Source organism: Salmo salar, chromosome ssa02 (genome assembly GCF_905237065.1).
Source record: "Salmo salar chromosome ssa02, Ssal_v3.1, whole genome shotgun sequence".
NCBI classification, from domain to species: domain Eukaryota; kingdom Metazoa; phylum Chordata; class Actinopteri; order Salmoniformes; family Salmonidae; genus Salmo; species Salmo salar.
The window spans coordinates 80,406,419-80,429,145 of NC_059443.1; the positions used below are offsets into that span (position 1 = coordinate 80,406,419).

The 22,727-nt window shown below is 40.8% G+C and overlaps 1 protein-coding gene and 1 pseudogene across 2 annotated transcripts; one reads left to right on the top strand and one right to left on the bottom strand.

The window, feature by feature from the left end:
- Positions 1-2,284: 2,284 nt before the first annotated feature.
- Positions 2,285-22,653, bottom strand: LOC106564040 (zinc finger protein 501-like). 2 transcript variants are annotated; one of them, XM_014130016.2, is made up of 2 exons: positions 20,942-22,653; positions 2,285-3,229 (listed from the first exon to the last, which is right to left on the bottom strand). In XM_014130016.2, the coding sequence occupies exons 1-2, from the start codon at positions 21,525-21,527 to the stop codon at positions 2,454-2,456; spliced, it is 1,362 nt and encodes a 453-aa protein (XP_013985491.2). In that variant the 5' UTR covers positions 21,528-22,653; the 3' UTR covers positions 2,285-2,453. The 2 variants fall into 2 exon arrangements, with proteins under 2 accessions (XP_013985491.2, XP_045569114.1); XM_045713158.1 differs by lacking the exon at positions 20,942-22,653 and adding an exon at positions 6,441-7,562.
- Positions 16,281-17,199, top strand: LOC123736549 (zinc finger protein 180-like; annotated as a pseudogene).
- Positions 22,654-22,727: the final 74 nt, after the last annotated feature.

Sequence of the window (22,727 nt, forward strand, 5' to 3'; positions counted from 1 at the left end):
CAATCGATCACTACATTGATCATTACATTGATTATTCATTAACCATGCTGTATGACTAATAATTCATCATGGTTTATTGATTCATTTACCTTTATTAGATAATTCTCTTATCACCCACCCACTGGGGAGCCAGGCCCAGCCAATCAGAATGAGCCACAGAATGGGCCACCATCGCAATGTAAACAATGGCCCAAATGCAAACAATGGAGCAAATAGCTTGATTATCTGTAGCGGAATGACACAGGAAGATAAACAAAGAAATAACATGCACACACAAACACAAATGGCTAAAGTTTGAAACATATCATTTAATCACAGGTTGTTTATATGGAAACGGACATACTCTATATTCAAACTGACGTGACATTTCTGTAAAAAAAAATACAACAATAAAAAACACTTTGTACAATTCGATTTCAGGTGACATGAACCAAAACACATTCCCTATCAAATACAAAGTGCATATAAAAAGTCTACACCTCCTTCTACTTTCCCCACAGTTTGTTGTCAGGGCCTCAGAGTTTCATGCATTTAAATAAGGACTCTGAGATAGGTCTCTACCAACTTTAAACGTGTAGATTTGGCAATATAGTTCCTTGGGCTAGTGTTGATGGACAGCAATCTTCAAGTCATGCCACACATTGTTGATTGTATTTAGGTCAGTGCTCTGACTGGACCACTCAAGGAAATTGACCTTTTTATTCCTGAGCCACTCCACTGTATCTTTGACTGTGTGCTTCGTCTAGTTGTCATGCTGAAAGGTGAACATCCCATTTTCAGCTTTCTTGCAGAGGTCAGCAGGTTTTGCTCAATTACTTTTCTGTACATTTCTGCTCCCTTCTATCCCCATAACATGATGCTGCAACCACCATGCTTCACAGTAGGGATGGTGTTCTTTCAGTGATGTGCCGTGTTGTGTTTGCGCCAAATGCAACATGTTGCAATTAGGACAAAAAGTTTAATTTGGCAACAGTTCATTTTTTTTTTCCTACTTCAAAAACGGGATTCAAGGTGGGCTTTCTTGAGTAATGGCTTCCTTTTTGCCACCCTACCATACATGCCAGATTTGTGGAGTGCCTTGGATATTGTTGTCACATTCACACTTTGACCAGTCTTGGCCATAGAAGCCTGTAGCTCTTTCAAAGTTGCCATTGACATCTTGGTAGCCTCTCTGATCAGTCTCCTACTTACTCAGTCTTTTGAAAGCTCCTTGGTACTCATTGTTGAGTATTTGCTTTGCAATTCACAACCCAGCAGAGGGATCCTAGAGGAACTGCTGAATTTATCCTGAAATCATGTGAATCACGACAGTTTAACACAAGGTGATCGATTACACCTGAGCTAATTTAGGATTGCTTTTACAAGGTGGACACTTATCCGACCAAGCTATTTCAACTTAAATGTTTTTACTGATTTTCAAAAATATAAATATATAAAATATATAAAATATTTTTTTCCCTTGGAAGTTGCAGGGTAGGATGTGTAGATCAATGGAGAAAAAAAGTTATTGAATGCATTTTAATTCCAAATCAAAACAAATCAAACTTTGTCACATGCGCCGAATACAACAGGTGTAGACCTTACAGTGAAATGCTTACTTAAGAGCCACTAACCGACAGTGCAGTTTAAAAAAATACGGATAAGAATAATAAATAAAAGTAACAAGTAATTAAAGAGAATTCCAGGCTATAAGGCAACAAAAGGTGAATAATTTGAAAGAGCTTGCAGACTAGACTCTCTATAGGTACTATACGTATAAGACAATGGACCCTGTGTTTTCTGTTGGACTCACAGGGCTACATTTATTCTACATGCTATTTTCTCCATTGTTTATATTTGTGTTGGTGGCTCACTCTGACATTTGTATCTTACAGAGTGTGACTTTAAGGGATTAATATGTTCACATCAGTGTGGCTTTAAAGGGGCAATCTGCAGTTGCTACAGCCATTGTTGGACTGATACATTAATGATGTACCTATTGATTCTTGAAGAATATAACTGATTTGTAAAGCTGGCATCCTATGGACTTATACATTAATATGTATCTATTGATTCTTAACGAATATAACAGTTGTAAAGGTGGCATACAATGACGGCGCCACATTGAAAGTCGGGGGGGCTCCATATGCCCCTTTAAAGCCACACTCTATTGATACAAATGTCAGAGTGAGCCACGAAAACAAATATCAACAATTGAGAAAATAGCATATAGCACTTGATTATGTGTAGTGCTGGAGGAATGACACACACAGATATAAACACACACAGAAAGAAAACACAGCCAGAGCTTGAAAATGATAATTTAATCACAGAGCATATGAAATTCAAACATACAAACTCTACTTTCAAGCTGACATACTCCATATTCAGTTCATGTGTTTAAATAAAAAATGTATTTTGGAACGCGCTTTATACAATTTGATTTCACGTGGCATAAACAAAAGCACAATTTCTTAGTCAAAAATATGAGACAAGTGTGGGAGCAGTATGTGTGTTCTCTCATGAACTTTAAGTCCATTTGATGTGTTATATTCCTTTCCACACTGTGAGCAGTGGTAAGGCTTATCCCCTGTGTGTGTTACCTCATGATCTTTCAGGTGCCTTAACTGGGTAAATATCTTTCCACACTGGGAGCATTCATAACGTTTCTCTCCGCTGTGGATTCTTTCATGCTTTTTCAGTTGCTGAAACAAGGTAAATTTAACTCCACAGTGGGAGCAGTGAAAATTCTTCTCCCGTGTATGTCTTTTCTCATGCCTTTTCAGGTACTGTAAATTCCCAAAACTCTTTTCACAATTTGAACAGCGGAAATTCTTTTTTTCGGAATGTGTTAGCTCATGGTTTTTCAGGGACCCTGATGTGGAAAAACTCTTTCCACACTGGGAGCAGGGGTAAGGCTTCTCTCCTGTGTGTGTCCTCTCATGTGATTTCAGGTCCCATAACCGGGGGAAACTCTTTTCACAATGGGAGCATTGGTAGGGCTTCTCTCCTGTATGTTTTCTTACATGGTCTTTCAGGGTCCCTAAAGAGGTAAATCTATTTCCACATTGAGAGCAGTGGTAAGGCTTCTCTCCTGTGTGTATTCTTTCGTGTGATTTCAGGCTTCCTAACCTAGAAAAACTCTTTCCACACTGGAAGCAGTGGTGTCGTCTTGCTGGTTTAGACGTCTCTGGGTCTGGCTCCCCTGAAGGACTCTTCCCGCTGTCAGAATGAAAGTCTAGACTCTCTCCTGCCAAAGACAGACAGTATTTAGTAAACAGAGAGACCTGGGCCCATATTCACAAAGCATCTCATAGAAGGAATACTGATCTAGGATCTTTCCATACAATCTCATTCATTGTTATATAAAAGTGAATAGTGACGCTAGTTCAGCACGCTTTGTGGATACGAGCACTGAATGAAACCTCTACATTATCAAACTGTCTTCTCTGAGGTTTAATCCAGACTAGATCCCTCAATAACCTGAGGTTATTTAAAAAAAAAAAACATTTAATCCAGAATAATCAAATGAGTAATATGATCCTGCATGGTCTTAATTCTGTCCACTGAAAAGGCAAGATTTCAACCAAATGTCATGAAATCAGATATGAGTTGGTTGTAATCAAAGGATATATGGTGCGGTATCATAGAGATTTCAATCAGATCAGTCTGTCTTACCTTATAGCTAAAATATGAAGGAGCTAACAACACCATTGAGATTTTAAAAACAAATGACACAGAACTTCAAACCTATTTGTAAGACTTCAAATATGATCAAAATCAAACCTTTTGTCTTGATCAATGACCAAGATATGTCTGTCTCATGGTAGGGTGGAGTATGACTGGCAGAAAGGGTCAACTTTGATCTGATTCTAGACATATCACTCTCATCATCCTATGACCTTCATTGAAGAGGTATTGACGAGTGAACTCCAAATATCAAACCAATATCTAATGCAGGGGTCTCCAGCAGGTCATAGCTCGCCAAACAATTCCAAAAGTAAATGCAATTTTTCATGTGTTCCACCGCAAACAGTCATAAACAAATCTCACAAGTACCTACAAAGCATTACATGGGTTTTTGCTCCTACCTATCTTTCCGATTTGGTCCTGCCGTACATACCTACACGTACGCTACAGTCACAAGACGCAGGCCTCCTTAATGTCCCTAGAATTGCTAAGCAAACAGCTGGAGGCAGGGCTTTCTCCTATAGAGCTCCATTTTTATGGAATGGTCTGCCTACCCATTTGAGAGACGCAGACTCGGTCTCAACTTTTAAGTCTTTATTGAAGACTCATCTCTTCAGTAGGTCCTATGATTGAGTGTAGTCTGGCCCAGGAGTGTGAAGGTGAACGGAAAGGCACTGGAGCAACGAACCGCCCTTGCTGTCTCTGCCTGGCCGGTTCCCCTCCCTCCACTGGGATTCTCTGCCTCTAACCCTATTACAGGGGCTGAGTCACTGGCTTACTGGTGCTCTTCCATGCCGTCCCTAGGAGGGGTGCGTCACTTGAGTGGGTTGAGTCACTGACGTGATCTTCCTGTCCTGGTTAGCACCCCCCCTTGGGTTGTGCCGTGGCGGAGATCTTTGTGGGCTGTACTCAGCCTTGTCTCAGGATGGTAAGTTGGTGGTTGAAGATATCCCTCTAGTGGTGTGGGGGCTGTGCTTTGGCAAAGTGGGTGGGGTTATATCCTGCCTGTTTGGCCCTGTCCGGGGGTATCGTCGGATGGGGCCACAGTGTCTCCCGACCCCTCCTGTCTCAGCCTCCAGTATTTATGCTGCAGTAGTTTATGTGTCGGGGGCTAGGGTCAGTATGTTATATCTGGAGTATTTCTCCTGTCTTATCCGGTGTCCTGTGTGAATTTAAGTATGCTCTCTCTAATTCTATCTTTATCTCAGAGGACCTGAGCCCTAGGACCTTGCCTCAGGACTACCTGGCCTGATGACTCCTTGCTGTCCCCAGTCCACCTGGCCGTGCTGCTGCTCCAGTTTCAACTGTTCTGCCTGCGTTCAAATGTTCATCTATGAACATTTGAACATCTTGGCCATGTTCTGTTATAATCTCCACCCAGCACAGCCAGAAGAGGACTGGCCACCCCTCATAGCCTGGTTCCTCTCTAGGTTTCTTCCTAGGTTCCGGCCTTTCTAGGGAGTTTTTCCTAGCCACCGTGCTTCTACACCGGCATTACTTGCTGTTTGGGGTTTTAGGCTGGGTTTCTGTACAGCACTTTGTGACATCAGCTGATGTAAGAAGGGCTTTATAAATACATTTGATTGATTGATTGATTGAAGTATCAGACACCGCAAGCTCCCAGCTACTATCTAAACAACATTGACATTATCCCCACCCCTGGTTAGACACTATTGGCTTTAAAAGCCAAACCTTACACAATATCTGCCAATTAATTTACAGCAATATTGCCCCTGTCTGTCTGTGTGGTGTGCATGTTTGTCTATCACTCTGTCTGAAGCCAGTTGATGTCATAACCGTCTTGTGGGTTGATGGAAATACTATCCCCAAAATCTTCTCAATTAAATGTTAACTGCAAAGTAGGCTTACCTGGCAGAGGTATATCACGAGGAAGTGTATCATTTGTATCCATTATTTGTTATTTGCCTAACGTTGTCATGAAATGAGCAGCAGAACCATCTCTAGACCGGCTCATTAGATGGAACATTCCTCACTCGCTCGACAGGCAATTAAAGGGCCAGATGAACAATTAAAAGGGATGTCAGTTTTCTTCCAGACCTAAAAAAATGATTCTAACGTGATTTAACCATTGACATATTCTCAGAACATCCAGTTTTGTTGTTTCTCTATAAAACAATTGTAATTTTGAATGAAAAAGCTAAATCTAAAACCAGAAAAGTAAAACAGAGAACATAATTTGGGAAAGTAAAAAACAAAATCACAGATTTTATAGGGCCCCCTTAGAGTTGTTTATTAACCATTATTTTACCAGGTATATTGACAGAAAACATAGTGCACTACAATCTCTTGTACACTAAGGACCTGGGGGAAGAGTTGGCAACATAGTGTACAAGAGAAAGTAGTGTACTTTGTTGTCAACTCTTCCCCAGGTCCTTAGTGTTCAAGAGAAAGTAGTGTGCTAATGACATGGGTAGAGTTGCAGTTTCCCCAGTGTTTTTGACCACACACCGCTCCTGGACAGGAGACTGGAAGTTTCCCTAGTGTTTTTGACCACGCATTGCTCCTGGACAGGAGAATGGAAGTTTCCCCAGTGTTTTTGACCACGCATTGCTCCTGGACAAGAGAATGGAAGTTTCCCCAGTGTTTTTGACCACGCACCGCTCCTGGGCAGGAGAATGGAAGTTTCCCCAGTGTTTTTGACCACGCACCGCTCCTGGGCAGGAGAATGGAAGTCTCCCCAGTGGTTTTACCCACGTGAGAAGAAGAATGTGCCTAATTGAAAGCTAGAAAAAAATTAAGACTGTACTCACTGGTGTTTATCAGATCTCCAGTCTCGTCTTCTTCCTCATCATCCTCCTCCTCCAATGTGACAGTAATCTCCCCCTCTTCCTTCATTTCAAAAAATTGCTCCTCTTCTTTCAATGTGACAGTCACCTCCTCCTCCTCTTTCACTACAAACACGGCACCCTCTTTCACCCTGAAAGCGTCTTCCCCTTCTTTCACTGTAACATCCTCTTCTTTCAATGTTGAAGCGTCCTCTTCCTTCACTGTAACATCCTGTTCTTCATTTACTGTGATAGCTTCCTCCACGTCCTCTTCTTTTACAGTAAATTCTTCTTCTTTCACGTAAATGTTCAGCCTTGGAGTTTCTTTCTCCGTCGAACAGACCTCATTTTCTTTAGCAGAGGAAGAGTAGCTTAGTGAGCTCATTGTCAGGGACGTGAGCTAGCTAGCTATTTAGCATTAGCCTAGTGCTGGGCTAACTTAACAAGCCAGATAGCTGACAACGTAAATATGAACTTAAATGGATTAACTAGTACATACATATACAGTGTGTTTAAAACACTGTGATTAATATACACAAAATTTGTCCAAAGCGCTTCAACGTGTCATGTTTGCTAGCGAGTTACCGAGATGGTTGTTGAAGAAACCTCCCGTCCCGTCCACTAGATTTTACATCACTCGAGAAACATCACCTGAAAGACTCACACCGCCATCTGCTGACTGGAGTTGGAAACGCAGTTTAACAAACCAAAATAATTCTGTCAAACAACGTCAAAACAAATAATTGTAAAAAAATAACCAGACGTGTTCTCTCTTAGTTCTTACAGATAATAATTTGCTCTAGGTAGACGTAGAATCTGAATCGTATGGTGGCTAGTGGAGCGCGGGTCAGCTTGACTCATACGCAACCGCCCGACTCCATGTGAAAAAGTGTTAAATCTGAGGCACGTACACGACTCTAACCCGCTAATATGAGGAAATACACCTTAGACTACAGTCAGATAAAAAAAAAAATAATTGTCAGGGAGGGCATGATTTTTTGTTGTTGCCTGAATGAGATGTTTCTGCTTATAATTCTCGACATTTTCGTAAGCTATTTGTTAGGATAGTCAACTTGTCTATAATTAGATACATCAATTCAAATACAATCACATACACATATTTAGCAGATGTTATTGCGGGTGTAGCGAAATGCTTGTGTTCCTAGCTCCAACAGTATAGTTGTATCTAACAATTCACACATCTAAAAGTAAAATAATAGAATTAAGAAATATATAAATATTAGGAAGAGCAATGTCAGAGTGGCATTGACTAAATACAGTAGAATAGAATACAGTACATACATATGAGATGAGTATTTTTTTTATTTTTTATTTAACCTTTATTTAACCAGGTAGGCTAGTTGAGAACAAGTTCTCATTTACAACTGCGACCTGGAGTAAAGCAGCATGTAAACATTATTGAAGTGGCCAGTGATGACATGTCTATGTATATAGGGAAACAGCCTCTAAGGGTTTGAGTAGCCAGGTGGTAGCTGTTTAACAGTCTGATGGCCTTGAGATAGAAGCTGTTTCAGTCTCTCGGTCCAGCTTTGATGCACTGGTGCTGACCTCGCCTTCTGGATGTTAGTGGGGTGAACAGGCCGTGGCTCGGGTGATTGATGTCCTTGATGATATTTTTGTCCTTCCTGTGACATCGGGTGCTGTAGGTGTCCTGGAGGGCAGGTAGTATGCCCCCCGGTGATGCGTTGGGCAGACTGTACCACCCTCTGGAGAGACCTGCAGTTGCGGGCGGTGCCGTTGCCGTACCAGGTGGTGATGCAGCCCGACAGGATGCTCTCAATTGTGTATCTGTAATAATTTCTGAGGGTCTTAGTGCCCAAGACACGTTATTTCAGCCTCCTGAGGTTGAAGAGGTGCTGTTGCACCTTCTTCACCACACTGTCTGTCAGGGTGGACCATTTCAGATTGTCAGTGATGTGTACGCAGAGGAACTTGAAGCTTTCCACCTTCTCCACTGCAGTCCCGTCGATGTGGATAGGGGGCGCTCCCTCTGCTGTTTCCTGAAGTCCACCATCAGCTCCTTCGTTTTGTTGACGTTGAGGGAGAGGTTATTTTCCTGACACCACACTCCGAGGGCCCTCACCTCCTCCCTGTAGGCTGTCTCATCACTGTTGGTAATCAGGCAAACTTGATGATTGAGTTGGAGGCGTGCATGGCCACGCAGTCATGGGTGAACAGGGAGTACAGGAGGGGGCTGAGCACGCACCCTTGTGAGTCCCCTGTATTGAGGATGAGCAAAGTGGAGGTGTTGTTTCCTACCTTCACCACCTGGGGGCGGCCTGTCAGGAAGTCCAGAACCTAGTTGCACAGGGCGGGGTTCAGACCCAGGGCCTTGAGCTTAATTATGAGCTTGGAGGGTACTATGGTGTTGAATGCTGAGCTATAGTCAATGAACAGCATTCTGATGTAGGTATTCCTCTTGTCCAGATCAGTGGCGGTTCTAGACCATTTCAACTGGGGGGGAGGCCAAGCTGGGGCCAGTTGTACTGTTAGAGGGGCCAGTTACATTAAACGTTATTGTTGTCATATCGTTTTGCATGTGGTACGATACTGTTGTGTTCCGCCTAAAGCCGTCCCTCTAGAAAATGTGTGGGTTAAATTAGTGTTCCGCGTTGCCACTGTCTAATAATGGATGTAAAAAAAGAACGATAGCAAAAATTAGTTATGTATAAATTATTTCATACTCCACAATTAGGGGGGCCACAAAAGGGGGTCCAAAATTGTTGTCACAGGGGCACTCTAACTGCTCATTCGCATTCTCTCAAGATGCCGAAATAAAGAAATCATATTTCTCCACTCCTATTCCCAAATTTTGCCTACATTTGGTGTATCATTTTAATGCACGACATGCTTAATTCTGCAGGAGGTAATATTAAGGCTGTGTGAGAGGTTATAGATCTACAGTCTATAATTTAACACATCTGAACAGAAGGCTACAGCTCCCTTGATGTGCCGTAGCCCTTTTTGAAGTTCCCATCTTGTGACTGTCGAATTTGTATATTACCTCACAATCACCACACTGCTATCATCCTCTTTTATCACTTCACTCAGCCTGGTCTCATAGACTAAACGTAACATAATAAATGTAAATCCGAGACTATCAAATTTGGTCTTATAACACGAATGTCTAGAAACCCAAAGGTTGTGAGTTCGAATATCATCTTGGACCACTTTAGAATTTTAGCTAAATAGCAACTTTTCAACAACTTACTACTTTTTTTTAGCTACTTTGGAATTACTTAGCATGTTAGCTAACCCTTCCCCTCAACCTAACCTTACTCCTAAACGTATTAATACAAATGCCATATGGCTTCAGCTTATCGTAGGAGTTAATGTGCCACAAAAAATAATAAAAATAAAAAAGAAATTAAAAGAAATCAGACCTGGGTTCCTATAAAGACATTTTGCAGATGATTCCTACGTCTCTGTTGCACTAAACGTGTGACTGTATTTTGGGTCACCGTATATCCCACTTGGTGCATTAGATTGTATCCATTAAGCTTCACATGTTGGCCCAGTTGATCAAGAAGGAATAGCGTTATGTCCAGGAGGCCCGATAATTCTCTGCAAGGTATGTCTGAGATTCCCATAGATTGGAAAGCTGCCGCAGTCATCCCCCTCTTCAAAGGGGGAGACACTCTAGACCCAAACTGCTACAGACCTATATCTATTCTTCCCTGCCTTTCTAAGGTCTTTGAAAGCCAAGTTAACAAACAGATTACCGACCATTTCGAATCTCACCGTACCTTCTCCGCTATGCAATCTGGTTTCAGAGCTGGTCATGGGTGCACCTCAGCCACGCTCAAAATCCTAAATGATATCATAACCGCCATCGATAAGAGACATTACTGTGCAGCCGTATTCATCGTCCTGGCTAAGGCTTTCGACTCTGTCAATCACAACATTCTTATTGGCAGACTCAACAGCCTTGGTTTCTCAAATGATTGCCTCACCTGGTTCACCAACTACTTCTCCAATAGAGTTCAGTATGTCAAATCGGAGGGCCTGTTGTCCGGACCTCTGGCAGTCTCTATGGGGGTGCCACAGGGTTCAATTTTCGGGCCGACTCTCTTCTCTGTATACATCAATGATGTCGCTCTCGCTGCTGGTGATTCTTTGATTCACCTCTACGCAGACGACACCATTCTGTATACCTCTGGCCCTTCATTGAACACTGTGTTAACTAAACTACAGATGAGCTTCAATGCCTTCCGTGGCCTCCAACTGCTCTTAAATGCAAGTAAAACTAAATGCATGCTCTTCAACCGATTGCTGCCCGCACCCGCCCGTCCAACACCATTACTCTGGACGGTTCTGACTTAGAATATGTGGACAACTACAAATACCTAGGTGTCTGGTTAGGCTGTAAACTCTCCTTCCAGACTCACATTAAACATCTCCAATCCAAAATTAAATCTAGAATCGGCTTCCTATTTTGCAACAAAGCATCCTTCACTCATGCTGCCAAACATACCCCCGTAAAATTGACCATCCTACTGATCCTCGACTTCGGCGATGTCATTTACAAAATAGCCTCCAACACTCTACTCAACAAATTGGATGCAGTCTATCACAGTGCCATCCGTTTTGTCACCAAAGCCCCATATACTACCCACCACTGCGACCTCTATAATCTCATTGGCTGGCCCTCGCTCCATACTCATCGCCAAACCCACTGGCTCCAGGTCATCTACAAGTCTCTGCTAGGTAAAGCCCCGCCTTGTCTCAGCTCACTGGTCACCATAGCAGCACCCACCCGTAGCACGCGCTCCGGCAGGTATATCTCACTTGTCACCCCCAAAGCCAATTCCTCCTTTGGCCGCCTCTACTTCCAGTTCTCTGCTGCCAATGACTGGAACGAACTGCAAAAATCTCTGAAGCTGGAGACTCTTACCTCCTTCACTAGCTTTAAGCACCAGCTGTCAGAGCAGCTCACAGATTACTGCACCTGTACATAACTCATCTGTAAATAGCCCATCCAATCTACCTCATCCCCATACTGTATTTATTTATTTATTTATCTTGCTCCTTAACACCCCAGTATCTCAACTTGCACATTCATCTTCTGCACATCCTACCATTCCAGTGTTTAATTGCTATATTGTAATTACTTTGCCACCATGGCCTATTTATTGCCTTACCTCTCTTATCCTACCTCATTTGCACATGCTGTATATATATTTTTCTAATGTATTATTGATTGTATGTTTGTTTATTCCATTGTGTAACTCTGTGTTGTTGTATGTGTCGAACTGCTTTGCTTTATCTTGGCCAGGTCGCAGTTGCAAATGAGAACTTGTTCTCAACTAGCCTACCTGGTTAAATAAAGGTGAAATATATATTTTTTAAATAAAACTGTCAACGAATGACAACACCATCCATATTGCTCAATGAAACTAATATCTCCCAGTGCCTCAAACCGATGAGAAAATAAAAGTTGATCAACTCAAACAAACCCGGCCATAATGTTAACCTGTGCATGAGAGGAAGCCAAGCTTGCCAAGTAGCCTATGTTAGCATTTCAGCAAAATGAAGGCATAGGCTATTTTTCATAATAACTTGCAACCAGACTATTTCGTAATAATGACATCTTTCTAGTTATAACATAATCTCTCGTATTAACAATATCTTTTTTTTCTAATAATGTGATCATTCTCGTAATATAATCGAGATAATGTATTATTTCGTTATAAAGATTTACCGAATTATTTCGGAATAACGTGAGCTTCTGTTAGGGTTGAACTGACTATTTGTATGCATAACTTATATAATATACTGGGGAAGCTATGCTACAATATTAAGTATAGAAACTACGGGTAAATCAACTGTTGAAGACAAGAAGAACTACAACCGGCAACAGGAAGTGCGTCACGACGCTGGGATCAGCCTGCACGCCGACGACAGGAGGAGCAAGTTTAAACCACGCTCCTCCTCCCTCTGACAGGCCAGCATTGGGCGGGAACTATCTCTGTCAGAGTATAAAAGAGAACAATAGAATGTGACGCGCTCTTCTTCTGTCTGCCCTGCAAGGTGTTACAGAGAGACCCTATACGAATGACCTATTTACCGTACACGTGTTTGCATTAATTAAAGTACAGATAAATCAGAAGTTACTATGTGCTGACTATTTTGTTCTGATACCAGAAACGAACTGTCGCAACATTAACATGGTGAACCCCGACGGTCTGGTATATAGAACGTCTACGCTGAGCATTTAATCAGCCAATTGGACTTCGCTTTCGGGGAACGGTCTGCTTTACAAACTGTCCGGACAACTAAAAACAGGTAAGCAGACACCTATTGTTATAATAACTAAAGATCTGCATATTGGCTTTAACCAAATTAATTTGTGAAGCACCTGTTTGATGTAAGTGAACAAAATTATGAATTATTATGAGTAGATTAGAAATATTATAGAATCATTATTGTGACATGCAAACTCATGGTGAATGTGTTGTTATTACCTGGGTAACTTTGAGTATTGTTCTACCGGCAAGATCCGTGACACTATAGGTCACGATTAGGACCGGAGAAAATACTGAAATCTCCGGCTGGGATCGTAACATAGGGTACGACCCGGAGAAATAGAGATATAAAATAGAAATTGAAATCTCCGGCTGGGATCGTCACTTGGAGGGTGCGGCCCGGGGGTAAAAGGAATAATTGAAATAGCAATTGCTGGAAATTTTAGATAACAATGCTGACATCTCCGGCTGGGATCGTAATTTGGGGATAAAGGGTAATTCTTAGGAAAGGAGTTGAGGTTGCAGGAGTGATAAAAGGGGGCTAATAATTTAGAAACTTAAAGGCCAGTAAAAGGACTGGAGGAATATTTTAGATAGGACGATAATTGTGGCTATTGGTAAGGCACGTACTGCAGGCGTGCCTTGGGGTGTAACGTATATGTTTTGAATGGTGGGGTAATGTGATTTTGATGTACTAAGGGTATGGTTAAGTTTGTAGAAGTATATGTTTTAATAGGATGGGTTAACGTGGGCACTGCTGGGGATTTATCAATTGATTTATGTTCAATGGTTGATGGTACACAGGCACCACGTTTGAATAAGGGGGGCTAAAACGGGTTGATTTATCAATTAATTTGCTGTTTCAATGTTTAAATGTTTGATGGTGTAGAATGGTTTGATTTATTGATATCTGGTGTTTGTCAAGTGCACGAACACCAAGTTCAGATAAGTGGGCTAGAAGCGGGGTGATTTGTCATTTATTTTTGTGTTTGGTGCTTGACACGGTATAGCACCGAGTTTAATTGATAGGGTTGGAATAACTTGGATTGTTGATTGAATTTGATGTTTTATTGATGGACACTGTACAACACTGTGTTTAAATAATTGGATGTTTAATGAGGAACGCTGTAAGATGTGAGTTTAAATAATTAGGTTGAAATAAGAATCGATTTTAACTGAATAAAGTGGAACGATTGAGTTTAAATAAATAGGTTAACATACTTCACATAACGGACTGATTATTCAATTGGTCGTAAAATAAATACGGGAATAATACAGTAAAACAAAAACATCAATACCAGTGAAGAAGCGGAGAGAGTATTAAAGGCTCTGAAATCCACGCTCGAAATCAATGGAGGGAAGGAATGGAAGAAACGAGGAGAGAAACTCTGTATGGAATGGATGGAGGATGGTTGGGTGTTGTCCCCTGATGGCGTTCCCACAGAAGGTGAGCCAGGTAGAATACTGGGAGCATTGAAGTGGAAAATTCAGAAAGCAGAGGGGAAATGGAAGAAAGCGGGAGAACCCAGAGAAGGTAAAATTATGGAAGCAATGGAGAAAGCTAGACAGAAGGAGAGAATAGGACTGACAATGATAGAGAAACTTAAGAAAATGGGGAAAGAAAAACAAAGTAACGAGGAGGACAGGTTTTAGCCACTTTATTAAAAGAGTGGATAGAAACAGAGGGAGATATAATGATGAGAACTAGGGGTCGAGAGCGTGTTGGTGGTGCTGCACAACCCAGAGCCCCCAGTAGACTCGTTTATCATAACCAAAGACCGGATAGGAATAGACAAAAGAAAGGGAGAAATGGATGCTTTAACTGTAACAAACCGGCTCATTTCGCTAGAGAATGTAAGGTTCTGTGTAAACACTGCAATAAAATAGGTCGAAACTGTAAAAAGAGTGAATCGGTTGAGATAGAGCATCTAACAGTAACTGTCGGGGTAACAGAGTACCTGATAGCAACCCTAGGAGAAATAGCGGGGAGGAGCAGAGACTCTGTAGACAGAAGGGGAAAAACAGGGAGACACGCTGACAAAGACGGAGAGAAGCGGTGTTTTAACTGTGATAGAACGGGACATCTCGCCAGAAACTGTAAAACATCCTGTAAACATGATGACCGAGTAGGACACAACCACCGAAATTGCAACTCTAAGCAATAGCATTGGTGGTTCAGTGGTAGAATTCTCACCTGCCACGCGGGAGGCCCGGGTTCGGATCCCAGCCCATGCACCATGGGACTAAAATGTAAGAAGATATGCTTTGCCTGGAAAGATACGGTTGTTAGTGGTTGTTTAAGATATAAACCGAACGTTTTGATGGCTTGTTTAGTTTAAAATGAAGAGACAGTTACCGAAATCTAATGAATTATAATGAGCGGATAGGTTTAAAGGGAGTAGTAATAAATTGTATTAAGTATTATATACATTTGGCGATTTACATGGTACATATAAGGTCATAGACATTTCATAAGTGTGAAGCCGAAAGAGAGATACAGTTGGAATATTGGTTTTAATCTTGTGATAGAGGAAAGGCAGAACGCTGTTTGAAAAGAGGTAATCGCTGGGCTATGTTTGGCGGGAAAGAAGCGTTTTGTGATGTGATAAATTCTGCTTATTGATTCGTGGTATTGATTGTTTAGTAACACCAGTGAATTGAACATTGCATGGAAAAATATCAAGTCATTAAGGTGAATTACAGGTGGAGTTAATTTTATATTAACAGGGACGGTGCACATTAAACACAGTTGTGTATAATGGCAGGGTATTCCTAGCAAACAGAATGGGCCGGTTTGCAGACAAACTGAAGGGGTTTTAAGGTTTTAAGCAATCTTGGGTCAAATTAGTTAAATAGTACGTAAAAAATATGGGGTTTCATAGATTGAAGTACAGTATTGTATCCAAGGGTAGCGCATGTTCAATTAAGTTTAAAACTAATGATTGAGGGGAGTACAATGGAATTATAAGCATTTTTAGGTTTTGTTTGTAGTTAACTTTTGGGTTTTTGAATCGGTGTAGTATGAGGAAATGCTGACCAAGTGGTTATTTTATGGAAAAAGGAGTGCTTTGGGAAAAATTCCTAGGGACAGGATATCTTAAAGGGGTAGACACACATGGCATTTTGAAGTTTTGTTTTCTGAGTTTTAATTAAGCACGTGAAATTCTTTTATTGAGGGATCTAGTCTAGATTAAACCTCATAGACCATTTTATCATGTGGAGGTTTCATTCAGCTCTCTTTTTAACCAAATACTATGTTTGTCTTTGACAGAAGAGAGACCAGACTCACAGTGGGAAGAGTCCTTCAGAAGAAGCAGCCCCAAAGACATCCAAACCAGTAAGACCACACCACTGCTCCCAGTGTGGAAAGATATTTATCAGGTTAGGGCACCTGAAAAAACACACACAGGAGAGAACCATTTCTACTGCTCCCAGTGTGGAAAGGGTTTTAGACACTCAGGCCATCTAAAAGTGCATGCAAGAACACACACTGGAGAGATGCCATATCAATGCTCCCAGTGCGATTTTTTTCTTTTACTCATCAGGGGTCCGTAAATCACATGAGAGAACACACTTAGGAGAAAGGCCTTTCCAATGCTCTCAGTGTGGAAAGAGATTTACCCGGTCAGGGAATCTGAATATGCATTTGAGAACACACACAGGGGAGAAGCCTTTCCACTGCTCCCTGTGTGGAAAGAGTTTTACGTGGTTAGGGAACTTTAAAATGCATGAGAGAATACACACAGGAGAGAAGCCTTTCCACTGCTCCCTGTGTGGAAACAGTTTTACCTATTTAGTGACACTGAAAAAGCATGAGTTGACACACACAGGAGAGAAGCCTTTCCAATGCTCCCAATGTGGAAAGAGTTTTACCCAGTTAGTGAACCTGAAAAGGCATGAAGGAACACACAGGAGAGAAGCCTTGCCACTGCTCCTTGTGTGGTAAGCGTTTTACCCAGTTAGTGAACCTGAAAAGGCATGAAAGAACACACACTGGAGAGAAGCCATATCAATGCTCCCAGTGTGGAAATACATTTTTCTCATCACGGGACCTGAAATCACATGAGAAAACACACTTAGCAGAAAGGGCTTTCCAATGTTCTCAGTGTGGAAAGAGTTTTACCCAGTTAGGGAACCTGAATAGGCATTTGAGAACACACACAGGGGAGAAGCCTTACCACTGCTTAGACTGTGGAAAGAGCTTTACCCAGCAAGGGGACCTGAAATCACATGAGCGGACACACACAGGAGATAAGCCTTTCCAATGCTCCCAGTGTGGAAAAAGTTTTGCCTGCTTAGGGAACTTGAAAATGCATGAGAGAATACACACAGGAGAGAAGCCTTTCCGCTGCTCCCTGTGTGGAAAGAGTTTTACCTATTTAGGGACACTGAAAAAGCATGAGATGACACACACAGGAGAGAAGCCTTTCCAATGCTCCCAATGTGGAAAGACATTTTCCCAGTCAGAGGACCTGCAATCACATGAGAGAATAGAGAGGCTGTGTTTTGACATACAGTACCAGTCAAAAGTTTGGACACACCTACTCATTCAAGGATTTTCTTTATTTTTACTGGCAGAGCTTGAGAGGATCTGCAGTGAAGAATAGGAGAAACTCCCCAAATACAGGAGTGCCAAACTTGTAGTGTCACACCCAAGAAGACTTGAGGCTGTAATCGCTGCCAAAGGTACTTCAACAAAGTACTGAGTAAAGGGTCTGAATACTTATGTAAATGTCATATTTTTTGTGTGTGTGTAGATTGATGAGGGAAAAAGCTGGTGGAGAGAATGCCAAGAGTGTGCAAAGCTGTCATCAAGGCAAAGGGTGGCTACTTTAAAGAATCTCAAATATAAAATATATTTTGATTTGTTTAACCTGTTGGGGGTAGGGGGCAGTATTGACACGGCCGGATAAAAAAACGTACCCGATTTAATCTGGTTACTACTCCTGCCCAGTAACTAGAATATGCATATCATTATTGGCTTTGGATAGAAAACACCCTAAAGTTTCTAAAACTGTTTGAATGGTGTCTGTGAGTATAACAGAACTCATATGGCAGGCAAAAACCTGAGAGGATTCTGAACAGGAAGTGGCCTGTCTGACAAGTTGTTGTTCATCTTGGCTCTTTTTATTGAAGACTGAGGATCTTTGCTGTAACGTGACAGTTCCTACGGCTCCCATAGGCTCTCAGAGCCCGGGGAAAAAGCTGAATGATATCGAGGCAGCCCCAGGCTGAAACACATTATCGCTTTTGGCAAGTGGCCGATCAGAGGACAATGGGCTTAGGCGCGTGCCCGAGTCGACCCCATGCTTTATTTTCTTTCGTCTGTTTACCTAAATGCAGATTCCCGGTCGGAATATTATCGCTTTTTTACAAGAAAAATGGCATAAAAATTGATTTTAAACAGCGGTTGACATGCTTCGAAGTACGGTAACTCTTAAACTGAGTTAAATCAAGGTTTAATACGTAATCTTGTTGCACCAAACTTAAAACCTAGATTTGAATTAATCCTAGATATATGTAATTAATTAACTTTAATTTGGACTTTAATCCAAGATCAAATGTAATCTTGATGCTCCATTGTTTAAAAAAAGTACATGTAGTTTCATTTAAACTGCTACTGATTGAGGAAGTTTAAATTCATCAAATGTCCATGTATGTGCTTTATTTTAGGTGTGATTCACAATTTTAGCTCCTGTGGTTTATCAGTGAATGTACAATTCAACTAGCCAGCTAACTCATTCATTTTTTTTTTAATCATTAGCCTGAAGTGAAAACTCACTTTGCTAACTATCTAGTAAGCTAGCAATGACCCGTGCTGGTTTGTTTCCAAAGAAAAATAATTAGAACATGTTGCTATGGTGAATCCATTGACACGTATCACTAACCATAGTTTAGTGATTTAACCTTACATTAACTAATCCAGGTTTAAAATTAAGTGGTGCAACACATCTCTGATTAATTATAAATCTAGATTTACAAACTTTAGATTAGGTTGCTCTGGATAATAATATCTGCTAAAATGTAAAAATGTATATGAGGAAACTTTGTACAGTTGGCTAAAAATAGTGGCGAGTAGACCTATGGTACTTTTTTCTCCAACCCACGTAGGCCTACCTAGCGAAATTAGCTAACATTAGCCCCTTTTCAGCATTGTTTTTAAAACACTCCCGAGTCAATTTCCACAGCCCAGCGGAAAACGAATTAGCATTAAAAAAATCCCCATAAAAATCTGTTTAAATTATATACTGTATCTTAATAGTGTTTAATCGCAATGGCTGCTGACAAAACATTAAAGGCTAAATAGATTTATTGACCACGTCAAATTGGCTAGCTAGCTAATAACAGATCACATCAATATGGCTAGCTACCTAAGGTAATAACAGATCATGTCAATATGGATAGCTAGCTAGCTAATAACAGCTTATGTCAATATGACTAGTTAACAAGCTAATAACAGATTATGTCATTATGGCTAGTTAATTAACTAGCTAACTTTCAGGGGATAAACTAGATGGCTATATTTGCTTGCCATCTATAGTGGTGATGACAGTTGGTCCGACTGACAACTTTACCAGGAGGAGGACTTGCCAATGTCAAACTCTTTCCAAAAGCCTAATCTCTGATGAAGCAAGCTAAATGACATGTTGTTTGCTTAGCTAATGGTTCTGGCTACCCTCACATATCTGTAAATACATGATCCATTGATGTTTACTGATCATGAAAAGCATGCAGTTGCTTGCTGTTTAACTCTGATAGAGATACATGTGGAATAATCAGAAATGTGTAGTTCTGACTAGGCGCTAAAAAGAGGTGATGATATTAAAACCAAATAGTTATAACATTTATTTACCAATCCCCTGAAAACGGCACGTAGTTGTCAAGGGTTTTAGTGGAGCTGAGGTCTCCTTACCTCCCTGCAGCCAAATTGAACACTCGGCACCATATTGTGACGTTTTATTGATAACGACCTATTCAATTACTAGAGAGGCTATTTCATAAACCCTCAAAGTTCCATATTTCTATTGACTCAGTCTGTCTTACCTTATAGGCCTAACTCAATATTAAGGACCTAACAACACCATAGATGTTTTAAAAACAAATAATATAGAGCTTCAAATCATGTTTGTTTTAAAAATAATAATAATGTTTTCATGGGATGTTGAGTTTTGAGACTGAACAAAGCACTACAAAATAGATATTCAGAGATGTTTTGGCTTAAATGTGAAAAATATATCCTAAATAGGAGCATTAGATCCATTGTTAACGTTTGTGAATTGCCCCTAGCTCTGGATCATGACTCAGTTCCATTACATTACACATAAGAGTAATTTGATCATGACTCAGTTCCATTACATTACACATAAGAGTAATTTGATCATGACTCAGTTCCATTACACTACACATAAGAGTAATTTGATCATGACTCAGTTCCATTACACATAAGTAATTTGATCATGACTCAGTTCCATTACATTACACATAAGAGTCATTTGATCATGACTCAGTTCCATTACATTACACATAAGAGTCATTTGATCATGACTCAGTTCCATTACATTACACATAAGAGTAATTTAGTTTTGTTAAGAGCCCTGATGCTCACACTAACACACATTGGTTTTGGTAGAAATAAGGACCATATCTTTCATATCAGCAAGAAATAATAAATTAAAAACAACTAAAAGGTTAAATTGATGCACACCTTTATAGGGTTTGTGTTCCCACACGGCCATATCTCCATGTTACAGCAGCGTGTTTACAGAAAACAGACGGAAGACAGCGTGGACTACATGCTCTAATTAGCTATATGCATCTCCGAACACCTGTGTGTAAACGGGAAGACGGAAGCCACAAACGTAACCGGTTAAAACAGTGAGTGTGTATTTCACATTTGTGAAATTATTTTGATGTGATATGAAAGTCGAGAGATTTGTGTTTCTAGAACCGTACCGCAATTGAGAATCAATTCACGTTTTGATTGAGTATTTGGCTCTTTTTGGCTTCCAGCGCCAATTTGCCTGTAAAACAGAACATGTCCTTGGCCTGTAAGGAGTAACAGACTGCTTTAGTTCATTATTGGGCTAGGTTGCCCCCAGTCTTTCTAGCTTTAACAATGCCTACAGAATAAAATTATTAAAGTGTATAACTTCAGTAGAATACCCCTCTAAAACCACACAGCTGCAGAATTTGTGCCCCTGTTTTTAAGACAGTACTCACTGGTGTTCATCAAATCTCCAGTCTCCTCCTCCTCTTCCACTCTCAAAGCTTCTTCTTCCTCCTCCTCTTTCACTGAAACATCCTCTTCCACCCTGAAAGCTTCTTCCTCTTCTTTCACTGTAACATCATCTTCTTCATTCAATGTGATAGCTTTCTCCACTTCTTTCAATGTGATAGCTTTCCCCTCTTCTTTCAATGTGATAGCTTTCTCCTCCTCTTCATTCAATGTGATAGCTTTCTCCTCCTCTTCATTCAATGTGATAGCTTTCTCCTCTTCTTTCAATGTGATAGCTTTCTCCTCCTCTTCATTCAATGTGATAGCTTTCTCCTCTTCATTCAATGTGATAGCTTTCTCCTCTTCTTTCAATGTGATAGCTTTCTCCTCCTCTTCATTCAATGTGATAGCATTCTCCTCCTCTTCTTTCACTGAAACATCCTCTTCCTCTTTCACCCTGAAAGCTTCTTCCTCCTCCTTCACTGTGATATCCTCCTCTTCCTCTTTCACGACAATGTTCAGTCCCAGAGCTTCTTTCTCAGACCAGCAGACCTCTTCTTTAGCAGGGGGGAAGTAGCTTATTGAGCTCATGGTCTGGGATGTTACCTAGCTAGCTAATAAGCATTAGGGAAAGGGAACGGGGGATACCTAGTCAGTTGTACAACTGAATGACTTCAACTGAAATGTGTCTTCCGCATTAAATCGACATCCACGTCTTCTGCGCCCAGGGAACAGTGGGTTAACTGTCTTGCTCAGGGGCAGAACTGCGATTAGCCTATTGTGCTCGGCTATCTTAACCAGAGCTGACTAACAACGTCAATATGAAATGAATCAACTTTATACGCAGACAGTGTGTTTAAAACGCTGAGGTTAATACGTATATAATGGTCCAAAGAGCTCCAATGTTTTGGTTTTATGTTTGCTGGTGAGCTACGGAGTTGGTTGAATCAGTAGCCATGTTGTTGTTTTTTGAAAAGTAAGCGCCCGGTCCACTAGATTATACGTCACGCAAGAAGCATCACTTGAAATTCACCCATCGCCCTCTGCTGACTGGAGTGAGTAACGCAGTTTAGGAAAATATTCACTACATTGTTTATTCTGGCAAATAATGTCATAAGAAGTCATTTCAAAACAACCAGATGACATGTGTTCTTTTTACTTCTTACAGATATGCTTTCCACTAGACATATTTAGACCTGAGGGGTACAACAATGCAGAATCAATGAGTTAGCCAGCAGTAATTGTAAATAAGAATTTGTTCTGAATTGGTAATACTTTCCTCTATGCAGATTTAGACCTGAAAGGGATTCAACAAAGCAAGATCAATGAGATAATTAGCTAACTTGCCTAATTATTATGGGGGATATGTTTTAATATATTTTTCAAAATAAACTTGAAATTTCCATGGTCTCTAATTGAATAACCAAAACAACCTAAAACGCATATCTAAGTTTAGTATTTTTTTTTTTATAAATCAGAAATTCAAAAGTAACTGCTGGTTGTTTATTAAAGTCAGCTGGATAACTTATTGATCCTGCTTAGTAGCATACTCATTTGAATATGGAATTGGACAATATTGATCTCTTTTTTTCAACATTTATTTTTTATTTTTAACTTGTACCCCTTTGGTAAAATGTTGTGATATCCAGTTGGTAGTTACAGTCTTGTCTCATCGCTGCAACTCCCGTACGGACGGGAGAGAGGCGAAGGTCGAGAGCCATGTGTCCTCCGAAACACGACCCTGCCAAACCACACTGCTTCTTGACACACTGCTTGCTTTAACCCGGAAGC